The sequence below is a fragment of the Cyanistes caeruleus genome, chromosome 16, assembly GCF_971803275.1.
Source record: "Cyanistes caeruleus chromosome 16, bCyaCae1.hap1.1, whole genome shotgun sequence".
In the NCBI taxonomy this organism is placed as follows: domain Eukaryota; kingdom Metazoa; phylum Chordata; class Aves; order Passeriformes; family Paridae; genus Cyanistes; species Cyanistes caeruleus.
Genome location: NC_141716.1, coordinates 13,033,389 through 13,056,540, shown reverse-complemented (window position 1 = coordinate 13,056,540; position 23,152 = coordinate 13,033,389). Strand labels below are relative to the sequence as shown.

General features: G+C 41.3%; 1 protein-coding gene and 1 long non-coding RNA gene across 4 annotated transcripts; one reads left to right on the top strand and one right to left on the bottom strand.

Moving 5' to 3' along the window:
- Window positions 1-278: 278 nt before the first annotated feature.
- Window positions 279-22,859, bottom strand: ASIP (agouti signaling protein). 3 transcript variants are annotated; one of them, XM_086853436.1, is made up of 5 exons: window positions 22,229-22,813; window positions 12,066-12,198; window positions 7,198-7,400; window positions 4,971-5,032; window positions 279-4,007 (listed from the first exon to the last, which is right to left on the bottom strand). In XM_086853436.1, exons 3-5 carry the CDS (start codon window positions 7,370-7,372, stop codon window positions 3,831-3,833), a joined length of 414 nt encoding a protein of 137 aa, XP_086709562.1. In that variant the 5' UTR covers window positions 7,373-7,400; window positions 12,066-12,198; window positions 22,229-22,813; the 3' UTR covers window positions 279-3,830. The 3 variants fall into 3 exon arrangements, with proteins under 3 accessions (XP_086709562.1, XP_086709561.1, XP_023795866.1); XM_086853435.1 differs by lacking the exon at window positions 12,066-12,198 and adding an exon at window positions 8,583-8,666 and having other exon boundaries at window positions 22,229-22,552; XM_023940098.2 differs by lacking the exon at window positions 12,066-12,198 and having other exon boundaries at window positions 22,229-22,859.
- On the top strand, window positions 16,594-20,749 carry LOC111938387 (uncharacterized). Its single transcript, XR_015277123.1, has 3 exons — window positions 16,594-16,766; window positions 19,254-19,352; window positions 20,206-20,749. It is a non-coding gene; the product is annotated as an uncharacterized LOC111938387 (long non-coding RNA).
- Window positions 22,860-23,152: the final 293 nt, after the last annotated feature.

The following is a 23,152-nucleotide window of genomic DNA, read 5'->3' as shown; positions in this document are numbered from 1 at the left end:
TGGAAAAAGTCATTTTACAGTCCATCAAATCTTCCCTTCTTTCAGCAATTCCTACAGGCTTTGGTTGGTTTCCTTTTGGGGACTTGCAGAGAATTTGAGCAATTAGCTTGGAAAACTATGATGTGTTTAGAGGTAGTTTGGCCATTAAGGTGTTAATTCTACCACTTGTTTTACCCATCAAGATAAACTTGGATTTTATGGGCCTTGGATGTGACAATAAGCTATCAAGCCAGGAAAATACAGTATCTGTTTTAAATTTACACAAGGCAGACAATATGTGGAGAAGCTAACTGATTTATTTCTGTTTCATCCCACTAACCTGTAATTGGGGTAAAATTTCCATTAGTCTCTAGGAGGACAATGGCTCTGTCACAGAGCATTCCTGGGACAGTCCCTACTCTTGAATTCCAGTAAGTTTTCAGTGGAGACATTTTGGTGTGTGACAGGTAAAAATGACATACTCCATCTTTGTCATGTGCATGTTTTATCATCTTGTGTGCTGATGACATTTCAGATGGGACCCTGGGGGGACTCCTGCACTGACAAACATCCCCTCAGTATAAATAACTGCTCAAACTAAATACATTGAAGCAAATATTTGGTGTACATATTTTGCTGATTTCTGCATCCTGTGTCAATACCTCATGCAATGTGATCTTTACCCAGAAAAGTCAAGTCACTAAGGCTAATAACAATTTCAGAGTACTTGATTATATGTATTCTCCGGTGTGATAGATGAACTGCAAAGAAAGCAAAGCCTCTTTCTAATAAATTCCAGTTACAAAGAAGACTTATTAATAAATCAAATTTAAAAATACTCTACAGATAGATGCTGTATTAAAAAGTATATGCATATATGCTAAAAAACAAATTCCCTTACAGTCATTGACAGCTTTTTTCCTTTTCCTTCGTTGCCTACATGTACCATCCTGTCTTGTCTGTGGGTCCTTGGGTGGATCTTGGCACTTTGATTCCCTTGTCTGAGAGCCCCAAGTTTGTGCCACATCTCCATCAATGACGTGGACGATGGGGCAGACGCCCTCAGAGGTGTCCAGGCACACAGGCCTGGGAGGAGTGGCTGATGTGCTGCTGTCCAGAGGGGTTGGGCCAGGCTGGACAGCTCAACAAGGAGGAGCACAGAGTCCTGTCCCCTGGGGAGGAGCAAACCCAGGACACTCCAGGGGACACCCAGCAGGGAGCCAGGAAAGGCCCTGGAGCACCTGGTGAACACCAAGCTGACCAAGAGTCACCAGGAGGTGAACTGTGCCCTGGGCTGTGTTGGGAACATTGTCACCAGCAGGCCAAGGAGGGGATCCCTCCTTGCTCATTACTGTGGAGCTCATCCCTGGACTGCTGTGTCCAGTTTGGGCTCCCCAGTGCTAGAGAGACAGGAGCACGCTGGAGAGAGTCAAGCATTAGGAAACATTTCTTTTTCTGGTTTTAATGGTGAGTGAGGGTTGCTGAGCATCAGGACAGGTTGCCCAGGGAAGTGGTGGTTTCCCTCCTTGGAGATGTCAAAAGCTGCCTGGATGTGGTCCTGGGCAAGCAGGTCCAGATGGATGGCTTCCAGAGATCCCTGCTGACCTCAACCATTCTGAGGTTCTGCAAAGCTGGAGTAGGAGCTGCAGTCGAGAGCAGCTGCTTGTTGGATTTCTGGCTCTTCTTCCTTCCCTTTGCTCCCACTCCCCTTGACCATGGTAAAATATAATTTTTATGACCAGCTGCACTTCCTGGTATGCAAATTATCTCGTTTCCACATAAGAAGTAGTGTGATTATTGGTATGTTTTTAGTATCAATCAACAACAGCTTGTTATAGTTATGAGAATTTTGAAACAATCTGAGTTTTGAAACTACTTAGTAAAAGAAGGAGCCACATTCTAAATTCCATTATAATGTATTGTTGTTCCTTCTCATCTTCTTTTTCATAATAACTGAGTGGCTTCCAGATTCCTGACCCAAGAAATCTGACTAAAGACACACATATATTTACAAGAATTCAAGCTTATATCAGACATGTCAATTGATGTGCCTTATAAAATGCAAGGAACACAATGACATTCTGTCATTATTAGGGCTCTTTCTTAGATTAATCTGACAACTATATATATATATAATCTAGTATGAACAAAAATTTCTGTCAATATCTGACCTTAGTTTAGAGTTCTGGGCTTTAGACTGATAATTAGAACTAAAAAAAAACACCTTTATATGACTTGAGCCCCTCTGGAGTGTCATCTGTGTCATCTTTTTCTGCCTGGAAGATGTTTGGAGCCCTCAGCTGTGTTTAGAAATAAATTAGGAAGCAACTGTCTTCTCAAACAGACCTGCACAGGGGATTAGAAAATTCTTGATTTGGATTAGAAATTTATGGCTAGAAAAAATCTGGTTGTGAAAACTAAAGAGCACTGGAAGGGATCCTGGTGCAGGCAGGTGGAGAGAACACAGGAGATGTGGGTTAGGCCTCAAGTGCTCCTGTGTTAACAAAGAATAGCAGTGGGATAAAGGGAAATGGCTAAAAACAAGGAAGAAGCACAGAAGAAAAAGGAGCGTAAGGGAGCAGGGGAGAGACACTGTAGGTAGAGAACAGAGGAGGTAAAAAGCAAGAGCTGGAGTCTGGTAGATAAAAAGTCCTTGATGTCAGGGACATTTTCTGGGTCTGCTCCCTCCTTGCTCTCCTGGGAGTTTAACCAAGAAGGGTTTTCCTCCTGTACCTCAAATTTAAGGCAAAGAGCTTTCAGAACAAGAGAAAGAAATCTTCTGTTGCCTTGAGCTTCAGCCATCTCTTTCTGAGCCTTTAAGTGTTGATACAGCACGTGATGTATTTTTTCCCCTGGTTTCTGCAGCACTTGGACATTCTCACCTGAATTCACCCTTGGAGATGGTTCTGGAAGTTCCTCCAGCAAGAAAGGGCAAAGAAAGGGATTGATTGCTTGGAGTGGTTTGCTTCAAGATATACATGTGGGATATACATTCATCTTTTATTGATCATTCCTTTCTTCCTCAAAGTCCCAGATATATCTTCCTGCTTTTGGGATCTGTACATGCAGCGTCCTTGGCAGCAGGAGAAGAAGGGCTGAGGAGTTGATTCCTACAGATATGGTGGGGGGGGGGGGGTGTGTGGAAAAAAAAAATCTAATCTTTATATTCCAAGGCACAGATACATTTAGATTTCAAGAATATAAGCATGCCATACCCCCAGGAGGTACTGCCTGGTGGCAGAATGACCAAAACCCCTGAAGGTGGATGCTTAGCTGAGAATGACTAAAAAATGTGCTTATAGCCTTGGGTCCCTCTTTTCAGGTGGAATAACCTTGTTATTGTTATTCTTGTCCTGATTTTTGTTGGACATGTGAAAATGGACTTAACCCCAAACCCTGCATTTTCAGCCTGATACTTTGGCTGTGCTGAAGTATTTTTTCCCCCTGCAGGCAAAGCCAAGCTCTAGTCCCCCACTGGCCCAACCAGTCCTGTTTTAGTGGCCATTTGGGTGTCCTGGGGGCAGGTTTGGTGGTGCTGGTTAGACAATTCTGCAGACTGGCATTAATATGACCCTTCAAATAACCCTCGAAACCCACAGGAATCCAGAATTCATCAGAAAATACAGCTCTTTTGCTAAAAATGCCTAATCAATGCCTATCTCTCTGGTTATCTGCTCCCAGAAGTAACATCTAGCTTTAACCCCATATTAAAGACTGTCCACTGAATTTTAAGAGGGGAAAATTCAAGCTTCAGAGCTCTCTATTTTGATTACTATACACACGGGGCAATTTGAAATATCCACTTGAGAAGCTAATGAAAGACAGAAGGCTTGTTGTGTTTCTGACTTGGCTTAGCACTTGGGGTTTAACATCAGGCACTGGCAGATCGTCTGGAAAATTCGGCATTTGCACAAAGCGCAGTAGTGACAGCAGGAATTCAAGTGTGGCTTGCAGGTTTTGAAGGTTGGTACACAGTTAGCAGCAGGTGGGGGCCTTGGCTTTGGAGATACCTTGCGTTTAGCATTTTTCTGGAAGAAAAAAAATCCATGAGAATTCACAGACAGGTGAAATGAGGGTGGGGAACAGCGGGAGGTTCTGGGGGAATGAGCAGGTGGCTGTGGCAGTGGGAGCTGTGCTAGCAGTGCAGAGGTGTGGTGGGGCTGGGAAATGGGAAAGGGTGGCTTGAGACCAACCTTCTGAGCAAAATGACAAACTTCATTTTGACCATGACTGGATGGAGCTTTGGAAAGGGTCTGTAGGAGAGAGCGTGGCAGCAGCGAAGAAAGGGGTGCTAAAATGTACTCAGGTGGTGAAGTTATCAGTAAAACCAATGAAGGTGTTATGTTTGGATCTCCCAGCTTTTCAGATGAGTGAAAACTCCCTGACATTCTCTTGTTTGCTGAGCTGTGACACTGAGAGAGCAGGGGAGTGACTTGGAAATGCTCCACCTCATGAGCCCAGTGGTCCTCCATCAATGGGAATCCTGAGCTGCACACAGAGTTCAGGGAGTGGAAAAAGACCTCTCATCTCCCCCAGGAGTGCAGCCTCTCTGCTGGGGACTTGAAGAGGTGGAAAATTTTAGGTTGTTCAGCATGTACTTGGGACCTGGGAGAGATCTCTGGAGCCCAGCAGCTGCAGGCACCCTGTGTACTTCTGAAACTCAGACTTATGGAATTGTTTGGATGGGAAGGGATTTTAAAGGCCATCTCATCCCACCCCTTGCCATAGGCAGGGACACCTTTTGTTATCCCAGGTTGCTGTAAGCCTTGTCCAGCCTGGCCTTCAACACTGCCAGGGATGGGGCAGCCACAGCTTCTAATTTTCTTTCCAGCATTGTTTCACATCTATTTATATATTTAGAGCTTTAAGCTGTAGGTAAATTATTTAAATCAGGGAATGACAGTAAAAGCCTTGCAAATGAATTCACCAAGGGAAACTCTACAAGCAACAAACTATTCTAATCCAACAAAGTTTTCTGAAAAACCACATACCTTGGAAGATTTCTTGTTCTCTGCCTCTTTCCTGCTGACTTTCTGGGATTTTCTAGTTAAATCTTCAATGAGAATAGCACAGCAAAATGTGGAATCAATGTTACAGAATGTTATTTCAATGAGATAATCCTATTTTTGTGTGAGAGAAAACAGGTAACTTCCATTGCAATCACATGGCTGCAAGTTTTGCAGTGATGTTCATCTCAGTTCAGAGTGTTTGAACTCTGTCACTGCTGCTTGTGCAAAGCAGAAGAACAACTGATATTTGTATTTTAGAAGGGATTTTTACACATTGTTTGGTAGATGCAAAGAGTGAATTATTTCAGAGAAATAAAATTAAAGGTCTCTGTAAAAAGATTGAGGTGCACATGCACAGTAGTCACACGAACAAAAATAGGAAAAATCTTTAGGATTCCATAATTTCTTTTGTTAAAAGGTGGTGCTACACGAATAATTTTGGAAGGAATTAACAAGTGTACACTGCTTTCCACATGCAAAAACTTTGCTTATTTGGCATAAGCTCTGCAACTGTGATGCCACCATTCATTCTGCAGTTCTTTATTCCTTCTCCCCCCCATGACCTCATTTTACATAATGTTACTTGCAAAGGTGTTTCATTCCTGTGCCTGTAGCTTTGCTCTCTCTATAGATTTGTCACCACTTCTAATTTTAGATATTTATAACTTTAATTACACATATAATTTATATGTGTAATTTCCATGGGGACTGTTTTGAGCTTAACACAGCAACACTGTTCAAGTGCAAGACACTTCCCAGCTCACCAAGCCATTGTGGTATTTTTGATACCTTTATTCTGGGTGTGAGTTTTGTAATAAGCACTACCTGTATGTAATGGATGATTGAGATAAATACCATCCACATCCCCACTGGAGAATGGTGGCTCCTTACCTATTCCAGGATCCTCTATAAATATATTTTTGGATATTTGCTAATTGCTAGGATTTACAGGGTTGCAGAATGAAGAATAAATATTTTGAGCTGCTTTGGGTGGGTTTCATTTATTTATCTTGTATTATTATAAGTTAGGGTGATGCATCTCTAAGAAGCAGTGGGGAGAATTGTGTCACAGCTCAGCCCATCTACCACATCTAAAGCATGGGCTCATTTCTGTGAGAAGATGGAGAAATCAGTGGAAGGGATTGTATTTCATACCCCTGATTTTAATTGGGTAAAAAAGCCACTGGAATTGTGACAGGGAAGGCATCAAGGATCACAAGGACCACAAAATGATATAGCTTGGGAGGCTGCAGAACAGCACAAGCTTTGCTAAACTCCCAGTTAAACAACATTGTTTAAACTCAATGCTATGGATTAAGAGGTTCAGATTTCTTTGGAAATGCATGTGTGGGGCAACTGTTTCTCCTTAAAGATAAGCTGTCCTGAGCAAAAGCATGTAAAAAATACAGGAAACAGGGTAAAAAACAGACTGCTTAAAACTAAAGCTCTAAAAACCTGAAGAAAGGATCTAAACAAGAAAAGCTTTATTTTTTTTAATTATTAGCATTTTGACACAGTTATGAATGTTCTCTAGTTGATTATCTCCAAACAGCTGTGAGCTTCTTGAGAGAAGAAATTGGTGTAAATAATAATAATGTGAAAATAATGTGTAATAATAATGTGTGAATGACATGGAAAGACTTAGGGCAGACATGAAGAAAGAATTTTGTGAAGAGTTAAGCATCACCCTAAAGAGGCTCTTCCCAAGCAGGACAGGTGGTTATCTGCCAGTAACTGTAGGGATAGAGCTGGTCTGGTCTTGGATAGGTAAATAAATTACCCTTACAGTGCTCTTTTCTTCCCCTGTTTAAAGGCCAGGTAATCTGAGGTTATATTAATACCTGTTAATACTGTTGATTTTTCTGCCACAAGAGCAGACCCTTAAAACCAACCCTCATATTATGTTTTTTCTTATAAGCATAAGATTTTTCAAAGGAAGGTTATATTAGCACAAAACAATTTTACTTCAATATAAAAAGGCTTATAGTGTGATAGGAGGTGAAGTGAAACATGTAAAACTAAAATAAAATGTATCATTTTTTTTTCCTCTAAACTGAGGTTTACTACATTGCCATTCTTGGGTGGTGCAGCCACCACAGATCTGCATCCTATGAAGCCAAGCAAAGTTATCCAAATAATCCAGAATAATCAACAGCAGTGTTTCCTGTTAATCCTGTTAATTTGGCACCAAAGGGCAGGTTTTACTCACCTACTATGGAGATGGGTGGAAGATCTGAGAGGTCCATTTTGCTCCTTCTGGACAGGTTGCATTCTGTCTTCTCCTCAATGACCAAGTGGGAATCAGCAGCTCTGAACAGGCTGTAGCAGAGCAGGAGGCTGAGGAAGAGGTTCTTTCTTGCCATCGTGGGGAGGAAAAATTCCATTGTCACGAAAACCAAAGTTGGTCAAAACCTGTAAAAGTGATGCAGGGATATGAATCTCAGCAATGGTTTCCTGTCACATTGTGCAGCTTTAGCAACAAATCTCTAACAATTATTTTATTTCCAGCACCTTGCCTCTGGTATTGGAATACCTCAGATTGTAGTTGTAAGAGTGGAAAAATGCTCAATGTCTCAAATACAACTCCCTGAGATGGTCTTTTTTCCTGATTCTTTTCTCAAAAGGTTTATTCCCGTAAGATGTGATGGTCCTCCCAACTGAGGAGGTTTATAATGATTAATATATGGCCAAAGGCAGAAACTCAACCACATCATCAAATTTTACCCAGAAAATCTTGTCCACAAAATTGTGCTAGAAAACAGAAAAATAATGACTCTTTAAACTCTCCCCTCCACCCCTCAAAATTGTGTTTCTCGTTAATTTTCTGGTCTTAAAAATAAATCATGAAGTGTTATCTTGTTTTATTACAGTTCCAAGTGGCTGTTCTAATCCCATATAAATCACAGCCATAACTCATGTGAGTTATAAAAGGCCAGTGCCGTAAAGTGTTTATGTGCCTTGGGGTTATGCACTGAGTAACTTCCAAGATATGGCAAAGTCTGGGATTTGGGGATATTCATGGAGCCACCTGAGCTGTGGAGCGTGGCCATTCACCTGAGATGACAGCCCCTGCAGGGTACACAGACTGTGTCACCAGCCTGGACTCCTTTTCTTGTACTTTCTTGTATTTTAAAGCTGATTTTTATTTCAATGTGCATCAGTTTTCTGCAGTGTCATGGTTATGGGAGCCTTGTTCCCCCAGAGGCACTCTCAGTCTCCAGATTTATGGGTGTCTTTGTGTCAGCGAAAAGCTACTGGATGCAGTAAAAAGAGTGAGTGAAACCAAATGTTTTGGGCCATTAATCTGGTTGCAATAACTTCATTACTGGGGAGTTAAATGATGAAGAGTTTCTGCACTGGGAGGGCTTCAATCCGGTCACTGCTGCTACACCAAGTCTATTCCACACCTGCTTTTATAGCCCCACTGACCCATGCTTCCCCGGGAGATGGTCAGTATTATGCTTCTAATTCCAAGTGCTTGGGATCAGGTCTGGAATTGTCTGCTCTGCAGACCATGCTCATGTAGCAAATCAGTGCTGGGGCAATCGAGGCTGCTCCCACTGGTGGCTGTAGCTGTGCCATGAGGACACTCACCTCTGCTCTGGAGCCAGGCTGGGAGCTGGGGGGAGTTCAACCTGGAGAAGACAAGGCTCCAAGGAGACCTGAGAACCCCTTCAGCTGTTACCAAAAAGAAGGAGAGCAACTTTTTATCCAGACAGAGTGTGACAGGGCAAGGCCAAGTGGTTTTAAATTAAAAGAGAGAGATTTAGATTGGAGACAAAAGTTCTTTACTCAGAGGGTGGAGAGGCCCTGGCACAGGGTGCCCAGAGCAGCTGGGGCTGCCCCTGGATCCCTGGAAGTGTCCAAGGCCAGGCTGGACAGGGCTTGGAGCAGCCTGGGATAGTGGAAAGTGTCCCTGTCCATGCTGGAACTGGATGGCCTCTAAGGTCTCTCCCAACCCAAACCAATCTGACAGTCCCTAATTCACTCCTGGATCTGTCTGGGCTCCATTGGGATTTGCAGGGACACACTTGCTGCATCCTTTGTGGTCTATACATCTGCATGAGCTGCAATTGAAAGAGATGTATCTGAGCCTGGAGTTTTACAGGGGAGGATTAACCTCTGAGGAGGCAGTGCTGCTGTGTCTGCACCTGAAATGCTGCACAGCTGGAGTCATTCAAAGCAGAGGTGAAAGTTCAGACCGTGGCTGGATCAGAGGCTGTGGGTAGGAGTCCCCTTTGAATGAGCTGATTCAAATTCTGTCATTTGAGATGTGAAGAGCCTTTGATTTGATCTTGAATCACCTCCAAGAGGAGAGGGTGCCTCTTGTTAAGAAGATTCCAGTAACCAAAAGGAACAAATCCTGCCACAAGGATTTTTTGTTGTCTTGGTAAAGTCATGGGCTTGAATTTTCAGCTACTGCAGTTTAGCAAAGTAACAAGGTGACACTTCTGTGTTAATTCTTTACCTACTCTGATCTTGCAAACAGCAGCTCAGCCCTCGCCCATGGCAATTGCCCATTTATAATGGGAGTATGTGAAAATATTTGCTAGGACAGTATCGTACCCTGATCTTTTTCTTATCTTCAGAAGAGATGCCCTTTTATTGGCTTTTTCTCATCTCCTTTCACAAAAGATGTCCAAACCTCACTGAGATTTCTTAATGCTTACTAAAGGCTGCTCTAACACATACCTACATGCATAAATAACCATTAGGTCTTAACCATTCAGGCTGTAATTGGAACTTCTTTTGATCCAGCTGATTTTACCAACCTGAGTATCCCTGGTGGTCTTCATATCCCAGGCAGATGCTTACAACTCATCCAAGAACTAAATAATGACTTGTGTGCCCAAAAGCTTGTCCATGTTTTCCAAATATACATTGGTCAAATATAAAATATTGCCTACAAATCTTAACCTGCAAAACACGAAAGTTTCCTGATTTTTCAGCTCTAAGCTTAAAGGGAAAAAAGGAATTTTTTTAGGGTGAAGGTGATGAAACACTGGCACAAGTTATGCAGAAAGGTGGTCATGCCCCATCCCAGAAAACATTTAAGGTCAGGCTGGAGGGTCTTTGAGCAACTTGATTTAGATGAAGATGTCCCTGTTCATGGCAGGGGAGTTGGACTAAATTACCTTTAAAGGTCAGTTCCAACCCAATCGATTCCATGATTCCATGATGCAGGGCTTGTTTGTGGCAAGTGGATTTGTGCTCTAATTCTTTCCTTGCCCTGAACTTGAGCGAAGAGAGCAAGCTGTGAGCTGAAGCTGTTTTACTTTGCACGTAGTGCTGTTCATGCTGCAGATTTTGGTTTTTAAAGCAACTTTTTTAGCCTTGTTGCAGGATATGTTCTGTAAAATACCTGTGGTGTTCAGGTCAGCGTGTGCTGCCCACCTGGAATATTGGCTGTCACAAAGCTGCCCCCAAGGTACTGTTTAAACAAGCTCACACCCCAAAATGTTGTTTCTGTTGTATTTCTTTGTCTTTAGCTCAGAAAAATTGACAATGGATGTGATTTTGTCTGAGCAAACAGTAAAATTTTACAGCTGACATCTGTTCACTTCAAACAGCAACACCAATGATGGCTGGGTGGAAATGCAAACCTGGCTTGTTTTGAACCCTGGTGCACATGGGGGTTTTTAGTTACAAGCACTCAGATGGTAGGGATTCTACAGCCCTGGGGTGAGTGTTTGAACCCAGAAATTGCACATGTTTGGGGAATATGCATTTGATTTGCAAAACTCTTATCCATTAGCTGGAAAAGCAATGCTTCCTGGAACAGCAGAGTCTGGGAGGTGTGAGTGGCCGAGTTTATGGAGGGTTGAAAGAGGAGGAAAAGGGAATCAGAAGTGAAGTTAAAAGGTGTTTGTGGCCCCAAACCTGCCAGAGCTCGAGGAGTGTTTGGACAATGCTCCCGGGCACAGGGTGGGATTGTTGGGGTGTCTGTGCAGGGCCAGAAGTTCCTTGTGGGTCCTTCCAACCTCAGTATATTCCATGATTCTATGATTAGTCTTGGGTTTCCTCTTTTGCATCAAATTGCAAAACCCTTCCCTAATTTTATTTCCTGACATTAAAGAGAGGATTACTTTTCCATTTTTCCCATTATTTTCCTTCTGGGACTAATCAAAGGCTGATTAAAGCAATCAAACTATTTTTCTCACCTCTAGCTATCTTGACATCTGTTTCTGTCTGAGTACTTAAATTTGAAAATTTATTTTCCTTTTGAGACCCTAACAATTTAGAATAGCTTTAATAGCAGAATCTTGAGAGGAGGGTTCAGATTTCCCTAATGTTAAAATGTGTGAGGAAAACTTTAACAGAGGATTTTTCAATTTTTGGCTCTGGAGACACAGTCTTGCCCAGCAATGAAATTTAAGCAGTGAACTTTAGTTGCAGTTTAGAAAATTATGTAAGGAAATAGTTAACATGTTGCAGTGGTCTTGATTGTTAAGGGAATGACAGAATTTTATTTAAAACCAAAACAAAACCAGACATTTGAAAGTTTGTTGACTGTCATTAGAGATCACAGTACTCTTTTCTGTGCCATTGTCTCTCTGCTATGGAGTATTATATTCAATATATAAATAAAGCAATATATAAATAAATCTTTTCCTCAATTGTTGTCTTTCACAAGCATTTTTCCTGAATGTAAATTTCGAAAATGACAAATGATGGGAAACAACTTTTTTCTCTTTCTAATAATTTATTTATTTATTTATTTATTTATTTTGTGATGACATATTAAAAGTCTTAATGGAAATTTCATTTGCTTGGAAACACCCTGGTATATTCAACAGTTTTGAGGAGATCTCATTTCTTGTCACAGCTGATTTCACTCTGTTCAGAGATTTATTTGCATCTCCAACAGAGTGAAGAATATGAGACATTCATGCAAAAAGTCTGCCATGAACACTGGAAGGGACAAGTTGAAATTTTCTTAGACAGATTTTCTGACAACTTCAGATTGACGCACCAATCAATCAGTATCTTTATAAAGAGCTGAAAACAGATGCTTGGGAAAATGAGATGTTAGAGTAGGTGAACAAAGACCTATAAAAATACAGAAAACCATCTTACTCAGCACTGAGTAAATCTTCACCTACACTGGGCTCCTGAGCTTCTGCTTTGAAAAGGATCCTGGAATCATTAAGGCTGGGAACGAGCTCCAGGATCACTAGGTCCAACCTTTGAGCAAACACCACCATGCCCACTAAACCATAGGAGAGGACAGAAAAAAAGGGAATGCAAGAAAAAAAAAACAAAACAAGAATTAGTGTCTGCCTTGAAAAGTGTTGAGATTTTCAGAGGGTGAGGGGCTGAAAAATTTGGGAGATGAAACATGGAAGTTAATGGGATGACTGAGGATCTCCTGAGGGAATTCCATGGTCAGCTAGAACTGTCCCATCCATTCTGCAGAGCAATCCCACCTCAACCATCAGCTTTCAGCAAAGGAATAGCAGTAAAAAGGGAAAGGGTGTGTTAAGGAGCACTTGGAGGGAAAGGAATGGATCCTCCTGAGAAAAATGGGAATCACCAGAGCCCCAGGCAGAATTCTGCTGACTCAGCTACAGGGCTTCCTCTGCCTTACAAATTTCCTAACAACAGCTTAGACTGACTGCACAGAATGCACAGAGAAGACAGGCGCTTCTTCAAGGCTGTAAAGATGTGAAAACACATGAGGAAAACCAAAGAAATAGCTGCTACTCCTCCTTAAACCACAAAATAATTGAAATTTAAATTTATGCAAATTGTGCAATTGAAATTGATTGAAATTGTGTCCCCACATAATAACCTGGTGGCTCTGTTTGGATTCTGACCTGAATCTCACTGAATTTCAGTTATTTCGCTCAGTGCTGGGGGACTGGGCTGGTAATCTCAAATGCCCCTTTTTGACACAGGCCTGCTGGGCACCTCTGAGAGAAAAGTGATACACCTTGCAGAGTTTTTGCTGTTTGGGTGGACACCTGAACTCCTCAATCCCCTCCCCATGTTCTCCCATGCCCCCCCTGAAAAGTTCTGCCATCTCAACACAGCACATCTGCCTTTTTTTTAAAAATTATTAAAATAAGAGGAAAGTTGAGAAAGTCCTTAATGTGGAAATGTGACTGCAGATTGGAAATACACTCAACACATGCTCAATTTCAGCTGGGTTAGGGTGGGATCTGCCCTTTATTTGTTGAAGTGGATCCTTGGAAGCATGAGAAGGGAAAAAACAGGATGTTTCTGTTTCCCCATTGTGTTTTGATTTTAGTTCTTACACCATTTGGAAATTAAATTTTCATGCTCTTCAAATCCAATTGAAAAGACAAATTCTTGAGCACATCCAAAAGAACAAAAATGAAAGGAATTTCTAACTTTCAGATTTCCCTAATGTTAAAATGTGTGAGGATGCCCCAGGCCTGGAAGTGTCCAAGGCTAGGTAGGAGGGGGCTTGGAGCAACGTGGTCTAGTGGGAGGTGTCCCTGTCCATGACAGGATGTGGAACTGGATAATCTCTAAGGCCCCTTCCAATCCAAATCATTCTGTGATTCTATGATTTTATCATTCTACACCAGGAAATATGTTTTTCTTAGCATTTGGATCTATTAATGTTTTACTCAAGTTCCACTCAGCAGTTGTGCCACCATTTATGTTGGTGGAGGAGAACCCAAACAGGTTGTCTTACACAGCCTGCCCTCAGACTGAGATGAAGGCTTCTCTGGGATTGCTGTCAGGTCATTCTCATTCCTTTGGTTCTTTCTTCCAGACTCTATCTGGTCTTTTGTGTATTTTTTTGTCATTCCCAAGTACAGGGGCCTGGCCCAAGAGGCACTGTCTCTTCTCTAATTCCTCTGTACTGACCCCACAATCAGTTCACTAAAGTGAGTTGTGTTTGTGGTACAGAGAGAAGTGCACCAGAGAGAATTCTGTAGTGTTTGATGCAATATGCTGTTTCTGTGCAATTTTACCTTTAACATTTTTTTTAACTTACTGAACTCAATCTACCCTTCTTGCTCCTTTTATTTCAATTTTCTAGTCCTACTTTCTGTTTTCTTTCATTTTCAGACATCCACTGTTCCCTCTTACTTTTGACAGAATTCCTTTTAGAAAATTTTCTCTTGCCTGCTATGTATTTAATTCTTTTTCCTTTGCACACTTTTATTGCTTCCCTACCTTTGTCCTCAGCATCTCCAGCTGGATAATCCTGAGGAATGAAGCAGTGAAACTGGATGAGATGCAGCAGTGCAGAGGTCACATTGAAACACTTTAGCTTTAGAGTAAAAAAAACATTATTTTCTGAAGGTAATGACTTCTGGATTTCAAATGATAGAGGAAGAACTGGCTGTATTGTTCACAGCATGACCAAGAATGAGAATATGATGCAGCTGTGTATAAAAAGGCAATTGAATCCAGGGTGTCTAGAGAAGTATCTTGTAACTGAAATACGAAAGTGTTTAATATTGTATGCACATACTGGTCTTCATTTATAGAATCATGTCCAATTGTGGTCACCCATGTGGAGCAAAAATGTGTGTAAGTCAGAACAAGTGCCAGCAAAGAATAGTAACTGCCCGAGATAAAAAGTGATCCAGCAACACCTCCAGTAGTCCTGTGCTTTACCCCCAATTTCCTTATACTCCACTGGCAAAAGTTCCTTTTTTTGCATCAATCCTTCCTATGATTTCCAAATCTTTGGGGCTCCTTGATGCCTACAGAGCAGTTACGAAGGTCAGATAATATAAAAAGATTTGCCACGTGCAGGAATATGCAATGACAGGCATAATTTGGCTTGCATATATTTAAAACCTCTGATTTACAGACACTGTATATATTATTGTGTACATAAATATAAATGCAACCATTTTTAACTCTGTGTGTGTGTATGTGAGGGAGGGGACAGCTCAGCACACTCTTTCAAACATCCTGTGTGTATTTTTCTCTCACAGTTTATTAGGCATATGTCAGGATGTTTAGACCAAAACCACTTGAGCTTGGATAGGCTGGAAATGAAGAAAACAAGTTTCCCTCTGGAGGATCTTCAGCTGAGTTCTCTGTGCCATCATAGCTCAAATTCCAGGTAAAAAAGGTGAGAATCCCACTTTATGGCAGTGAGGAGCCAAGACTCACTGGCTTTCAGAGACAGCTGTGGTAAGACTGAAGAGTCCTCTTAAAAGAAAAACTTGTCCATCACAGCCTCTGCAACTCAGGATAAATGGCTCTGCTTGTTCTCCTTTCTCCTACTGGCTGTTTGGAGCCATCCCTGCTCAAATGCTCTGTTCTTTGTTCAGGATGGACAGGTTCAGAGGAGATGTAAGGGAAACCTTTGCCATGTGCAGGATAGGGAATCACTGCAATTCTTGCCTTGAGATAATTCAGTTTCCAAATTCAGGGAAATTTAGGAATGAATTGGATGTCTCTCAGTCAGTCTGCTCTGACACTTCTCATATTCAAAACTAACACAGATTCAAGAAGAGCCCCCAAAGCAGAGAAAACTGCACCCTCCCAAGAACTATCCAGTGTAATGGCACATATAAAGCACCATCAAGAGTTGGATCCTTGTCTCTCTTTCCATACAGATGTCAGATGCCACAACTGAGGATGGAGTGACTCTTAAAACTAGAAACAGATTAATAACATAAATACTCAGATATAATTAATATCTAAGGAAGTAACTCTGATGTGAGCTGCATTCTACCCAGGTGGAGAAGGCCCAGAGAATGAAGAATTCGAAAGCCTCTTTGCAGGGAAGGGGATGAATGATGTGGCTTTTGATGAGAGCTACTGTGCTCATTACAGTGTTTGCAATGGATTTAGAAGTGACTACGGAACCCATAATTTAGATGAACCTTGAGAAAGTAGCCTGAAATCCCCAGAACAGGACTGGGTAAACAAAGTGCTGCTAAATACATAGGAGGGGGAAAGTTGTAATGAACCTGCAGCTTGCAAAAGCAAACAAAACCATTGGGATCACATGGTCTAATTTCTTCCAGGACAGGCTGGAGACCCTGCCTAGATTTCAATATTTCAGGCTTAGTTGAACCAAGTGATAACATCTCTGGTAATTCATTGCTCTAAATTTGTCTTATTTCAATTTCTAGGAACTGAATCCTTCTAAACCGTCTTCTTCGTTGTGGAAAATGTGTTTACTTTCTTTTTCCCCTCCTGAGAGGTACCTGAATGAGCAAGTAACTTTCTAATAATCTCCCAGCTCAGGTGAATAGGTTGAGCCTGTAGAATTGCCAAATATAAACTACTTCTCTTCCAGTTCTTTGGTTATCCATAAGGTTCTCCTGTTCAGCTTGCTAATTTTTCATTACAAGCAGAGGTAGTGACCTTGACTGTGCTAAATAATCTCCTTACTCCACTCTAGTCATCTTCAATCAAGTTCTCTATCTTCTACTCCAAAATTTTGCTAGGATTTGAGGCAAGCTGATGCCCACACAACAGCTTAATTATCCACAGGGCTTGAATCCATGTAGCTTAATTATCCACAGGGTCATTAAGTCAGTGAAAATTACCTGTTTATTCCCTGTCTTACTGAAAGTGAGTTTCTCACCCAGCTTCATCAGTTTAACAATTAGCAGATAATCTGAGATGGCTATTTAGCCTTCCTCCAAGGTGCAACTTGGAATTTAAGCTGTTTCTGAAGAGTGTAATTTTGTTTCCTGTTTTTCTTTCTAATATTTTGTTTTAATACTATCAACCTCTTATAATATTTTTTCCATTTAAAATGGCACATGTTCTTGGTCCCAGGGTTGTTTGAAGCTGAGCGACAGGACTCTTCAATTGTTTGAAAATGTACTCATCCCTTCATACTGAGATTTAGGGGATTTTTTTTTTAACATTCTTTAAGTATTCTTTCCTGTTCCTCATTTTCTGCATGTTTAGATATTTCTACCTCAGCTGGGGGAAGTCTAAGATATTATGCTTTCCAGCTCTATGGAACTGTCTCTTGAAGGGTGAGCATGTAAGAAGAGAAATCAGGAAGTACCTTTGAATATTGTTTCAAAGAGGAAGCTGTCAAGCTATTGCTGCTCCATTTTTCATTTTCTAGAGAAACACCTATTTTAAATACTTATCCCTTTGCTATCTTGTAAGAGCTTGCCTTGTCTTGTAAGACATTACTTTTTTGACATGTCCTCCTCCTCTCTTCCAATTCATGACTAGGTACAGGCTTTACAGACATGGATATGTGAGATTTCCTGTTGGTATTCCCTTTGAAGCATCTGTTGTTTTGTGGCTTGTTCTGTTTGTACATTCAGAAACAAATCACCTTTTATGTTACAATCAAAACATCTAAAATGTGAAACTGAGGTTTTTTTAATAGAATATTTGGTCTGTGACTGGTGGAGGCTGATGGTGGATTCATCTCTGAAATCCTTTGAGCAACAACAGTCCTTCTGGCTATGGAGTAATGTGATAACCAAGAACAGTTTATATCTGGTGGTAAAAACAACAGGAATTTTCTGCCTGTTCCTGCTGATCAGTTTTAAGCAACTTCCTTGATAGTCAGAGGACAGAGCTGACAGATGTGCTGAGGCTCATGTGATGCCTATTTGCTGAGGGTGGGAAGCACAGGGAGGAACAGGAGCTGTGGTGTTGGCAGAGGTTCCCACTGTGCAGCACCTGCCCATGAGATGGGGTGCAGCTCCTGGAAATCAATCCAGGCTGCTTCATCCCAGATTTGTTGGGGCCCTGGGTGTTTCTTCCCTGCTCGAGGTGGTGGGGCTGGCTCTGATAAAGCCCAGCTGGGATCAGGATGCTGGGGCAGAGCTGGGAGGTGCCCTCCAGGCACTCCCTCCTTCCCTTGGATGCTATGGAGAAGGGAGGCATTCCTGCGCAGTGTATGGCAGTCACACCCACTGGGAAACCAAGGGAAATTTGAAGGGGCTATGACTAAAGGGTTAAATTTAAAAGAGGATGCTAAAAATCTTTAATTTGTATTCCATGTATAATGGAGTTTCTAAATATATCCTTTTTTCTGCCTGTGTCCTTCACATCCTCCATGAGAGGGTCTGACTCAAATTACTCTTGGTTTGTAAACACAATTGCTTCTTGAGGGCACCACTTGTGTATTGGTGACACGTGTTGGCCTGTCCCAGCTGAGAGTGCTGAGTGGCAGGAAAGGAAAGGGAGATCTTCCTGGCTGCTAATGGGGAGAACAGGAGATTTCTGGACATTCCTTCCTCATCCTGGCAAGGCTGTGTTATCCTGACTGTGGCACAGACATTTAAGAACACTTGGAGCTACTGGATTTGCACGGAGTAGCTGCAAACTTCATCTGTTGTGCCCACGTGTCCCTGCTAGGTATGAGGAAAAGGAAAGTAAGAATAAGGTTTTTTGTGTTGCTCTTGTCTGTGCGTGGAAAATGCTGGGATCAGGGACTCGGATGTTGTGTCCCATGTGGAAGGAAGATATTGGAGCAATCTTGGGTATCTGTGCAAGGTCAGCAAGAGATCTGGACTGTCTCTGCAAAGCGCTGTGAGGCACAGCTTTTCCAGGGAAGGAGCGAAATACATGTGTTGCCCAGAAGTGGGAAGTAAGGATGAAGGCAAATTTCTGGAAGTGGCATATTAATGGACTAACTGCCCACAGGCAAACAAGAAACATCTAAGAACAAACTAACAATGAACAAACATCCAAAAAAAAAAAGTGTGTTGTGCATTTGGGCTGAGAAATGCTGTTTTGGGAAGCAGGAATGCAAAAGGGATTGGGATTGAGGTGGAAATGAGTTTGCAGTGTAACACTGCTGTCAAAAGTGAAAACTGAACTCTCAAATGGGAAAATTGGAGAAACTTCAATAGGAGGGGGGATATTTGAGATTGACATGGCTGTGTCCAGAAGGCACTCCCAGAACACCACTAATTTATTGGAAAACACTTGGATAAACCAAAGAAATTGAAAAGCGTGTCTTAAAAGAGCCTTAAAGCTCAATTCCTGAAATTCCAAAGGGAAAAGGGAGTGTTTTGGAGTGTGCTTGGCAGGATTGGAATGAGAATGGGGAAAAAATGAGTTTTCAAGCAAGATGACAAAGTTCTAATGAGATGAAGCTGCCAAAAGTAGAAGCCAGATCCAAAACATTTCCAGGATTTGGACCATTCTGGTTCAGAAACAACTGTACTATAGAACTTCTGCCTTTGGCTTTTCTGCTACAGAAACTTGATTTTTTTTTTTTTTTTCCCTAAGAAATACAGCTTCTAAGAAAAATTGCTGGAAATTTTTTTTTTTGCTTGTGTTATGGGCTAACTAATGACTGAATGTTAGTTTTATTTATGATCTTACCAGTCTCCGAAGCTGTGCCAGGTGTGTGGATGTTCATTTCAACTCTAGAATTTTAAGGACCCATACAATCATGGAGACAAAGATGTTGCTTTTACACTTATGGCAAGTATTCCTACTAACTTGACCTACCTCTTTACTTACTTATTTCCAAGTGTTTTTTTTTTTAATTTCTTTTTTATTTTCATTTTAGATTTTTCTTTGTTTTGATTAGGGTTTGTGTTTTTTTGTTTGGGTTGTTTGCTTGTTTATATTTTTTTAATCTTACATTTTGAGATCTCTGAAACCATTTTAGGTCATGGAAAATAAGTTACCTCCAGAGTGTCAGGTATTGTAGCAGCCCATTTGAAAATCTTACGAATATGCTGAAAGAATGAGCTTTGAAATTCAACATATATTCCCATCTCAGTGGGAATCTTAAATAATACATACATAGATATTATTTATATATACATATTATACGTGGTAACATATGTTACATCTGACGATTCACTATGGGCTACTGGATGGTTCCCCACTGGGAATTGGCCACTTTCTGAATTTTTTTTTAAGCAAACACATTTCCACCCACAAAAAACATGGATGTCTGTGTCAGCTGTGCCTTCCCAGAGTGTTCCCCCACAAGAACATCCCTGCTGCCATCAGCAGCTGGATCTGGGACCTGCAGCTGCTCCAAGCACAACTCTCCCTTCCAGGGCTGCTTTCCACTGGCCAGGAAATATCTCAGCTATGGGAACTTTTGAAAAGTTCATGGCAAAATTAGTTTAAAATTTTGCTCTGCAGGCAGATAGGAAGAGGCTGATGTGCGCACACAGACATTTTTAATTGGGGTATTTCTACTGTCAGGACAAAACCCATACTTCATATTTTGCTAAACAGTTAAAGTTATCATGTTGAATGGATTCAAAATGCTTAATTCAATACTATTTGTAATGTAATGTTTTTCTCATTATCCCAGGTTGTTTTTCTAATGGCATGAGCATTTCAAAATACAGAGAGAAGCAAATGGAAGAGGTGTAGAGAGTGTTCCCTGTGGAGAGTGCTGCCTTCTGTTTCCTAATCACTCAAATTCTATACACTCACTGCAAGTTAAATAAAAGTTTAACCACTTGAGTAAGAGAATTTTGAAGAGAAAATTTGAAGAGAAATTGGAAGAGAAATTATCTGATTTGAAAGAAAAAGAAGACTATTCCACTTGGGATTTTTTTCCATTAAATTTGCCTTTCTAAAGGAATGTTATTAATATTTTTAAAATAAAAAAATTAATATTTCTTCTATGCAAATATCCTCCATGAGCATGCACAATTAATTAACAATGTGTTAATTATTTATTCAAGGGTTTTAGTAGGTGTTCAGTCTGCAAAATACTGGGGACTGATTCATGTGTATCGGCATCTGTGTGTAACATATTGTAGGGAATGCTAAAGGAAAAAAATATATATTTAAGCTGGCACAATCCTTCAGTTTTCACTGAACTGGGAGTTTTACATGTACAAGAAAAAGGGAAGATAATTAGGGTAAATACTCTGTTATTTGTGTATTTTTGCATTTGGACTAGAATGCTGTGAAAGCTTTCTGAGCCTGCTTCAGTGGGGAAAAAAATAATTAATCTGTGAAGTGGGAAATTCACTAGGAAGTGAAACTCTGATATTTGGAAAGCAAACATGGGATGTTCTCGAGGAAAAAACCCCAAACCAGAACGAAAAACCAAATCCAACTAAAAGAACAACAAAAAAGTCTCCAAACCACCACTAAAACCAAACAACAACAATCCCCCTCAAGCCCTAGTAAGCACCAAAAGACCTTTCTAAAAGAGATTGATTAAACTGTCTAAAATGAGAGACTTCAGACTATCCAAGTAAAATGCCTGGAATTTTTAAGGAGCAGGCAAGGGACAGTGCAGTGATACCGCTGCAGGGCTTTCCCTGGCTTGGTCAGAGCCTTTCTCACATTAAGAAGATGCCCAGAAACTCCAAAATTTCCAGGCACAGCACCAAAGGCACTTTAGAACGCAGTGAGCTCTCCTTTGCCTTCATGATGCGGCTGAAAGGCAGTAGAAGAGAGCTGTAAAGTATAGATGGAGAAATAAAGCGGGGAAAAGTAGACAAAAATCTGGACAACAGAAAGAATTTCATAATTTTTGGAGAATAACAACCACAATACAATCACCAATAAAATTTTTCATTTTCCGGTGATTGCAGGGACTATAAATTTGATGGAATTGCATAGCAATTGATGTTAAAAGAAAAGTTCTGGTGCTGCAAACAGCAATCAGAAATGGTCTCTGCATTTTCATATCTTGTTAACTGTGTAAAGCAACTATGGGTTGCTGAACTCACACAAAATTAAAGAACATTAAGAATACTAATGGAAGACTGGAAAATGGGATATGTGTAGTATAGGATTACTTTTTGTGAGGTGCTACAGAGAAAGCTGACAGGGCAGGTCAGAAAAATCGTTACGGTCTTCCAGTTAAAGAAAAATAGTATCAGTCCTAAAATAGATAAAATCCAATCATTCATCTTACTGGAGTTATGAAAGCTTCAGGAAAATAAAGATTTATTTTAACAAGATATCATAATTTTATTAGATAAAGGCTAAAGACAGGAATAAAGTAACATAGCTAATTGATTGGAACACTGTAAAAATACAGCTCGGGAAATGTAGGTTGTTAATTTTAAAATAATGTAATAAAAGAGTGAAGAGGGATAATATCTAAAATAATTTTAGGAAAAAAGCTTAGAAGTAGACCAAATGAAAAAGCAAAATTTGCAACAAAAAATAATTGAAGAGGTAGAAACACCAAACAGAATCAAAACAACCTAAATCGCACACAGTGCTTGGAAAACAAGGTTTTGGAGCGGAACAGAAAAGCGGAACAAATAAATGCAGAAGAGCAAAATGGTAAAATAACAAAGTTAAGAGAGTTTTAAAAAACTTTCCTGCTTGCCAGAGCCGTGAGGGAGATCTGCAGGACTGACCTGAGGGAAAGGAAGGCGAATCTCTCCGGCGCAGTGGGGCAGGCGAAGCGGGTGGGCTCGCTGAGGGCAGCAGGGCCCGGGGAGGATGCCCGGGACGGCCTGAGGGGGCTCGCTGCTGGCGGAGCGGGAAGGTCGCTGCTCATCGGGCCTGAGGCCCAGCAGGCGCTGCTCTCCCTCGCCCCTCAGGCCAGCGCCGCCGCCGCAGCTCCGCGTCCCGAGCGCAGAGCAGGAGCACTGGTGGTCACCCTATCCTGCTTCAATTTCTGCTTTTTCTTAGTCCCCTTCGCAGCCACCCACCCCCACTCCTTTCCCCCCACCTCCTTCTCTCTTTGGGAAAAAAAAAATTAGTGGAAAGTTGACCCTCAGCCCCTCCTTTTTCCTCCCACTTGAAACCACCAGGACAGAGCCGGTCCCGCCGTCTTCAGTCAGAGGCGATTCCAGCTGAGATTTTCCTGTCACTCAGGTAGAAAAGGACAGACAGGGAGGGAAGGAAAAGGCCTGCTGATAAAACCCCATCTGCAGTGCTCTACAGTGCTCGTTTCGAGCTCCTTGCTGCACATTCCCTGCCTGGCAGGCTCGCTCCCTGAAAATCGCTGTAAACGCTGGGCAGCTCCTCAGCCATTCCCGGGTAGGAGAGCCGGGAGCTTTACACTGACTAACTCCACTCCAACGAGATAGTTCTGTGGAGTCACCAAAAGTCAAAATGCCACGGAAAAAAGGCTTTTTTTTTTTTTCCCTTAAGCTTGCTAAAGGTTTGTACAAAGCCCAGATAAGTTTACCTGAATGTGGGCGCAGTTATTCAAAACCTATAAAATGTCCCTTTATAATTTCAAGGGTTACATTATACATCTCCGTGGTATATTAATACTTTTTTTTTTTTGACCATTTTGCAGCTAAGTGCATGTCATGTGTGCCATGAGGGTT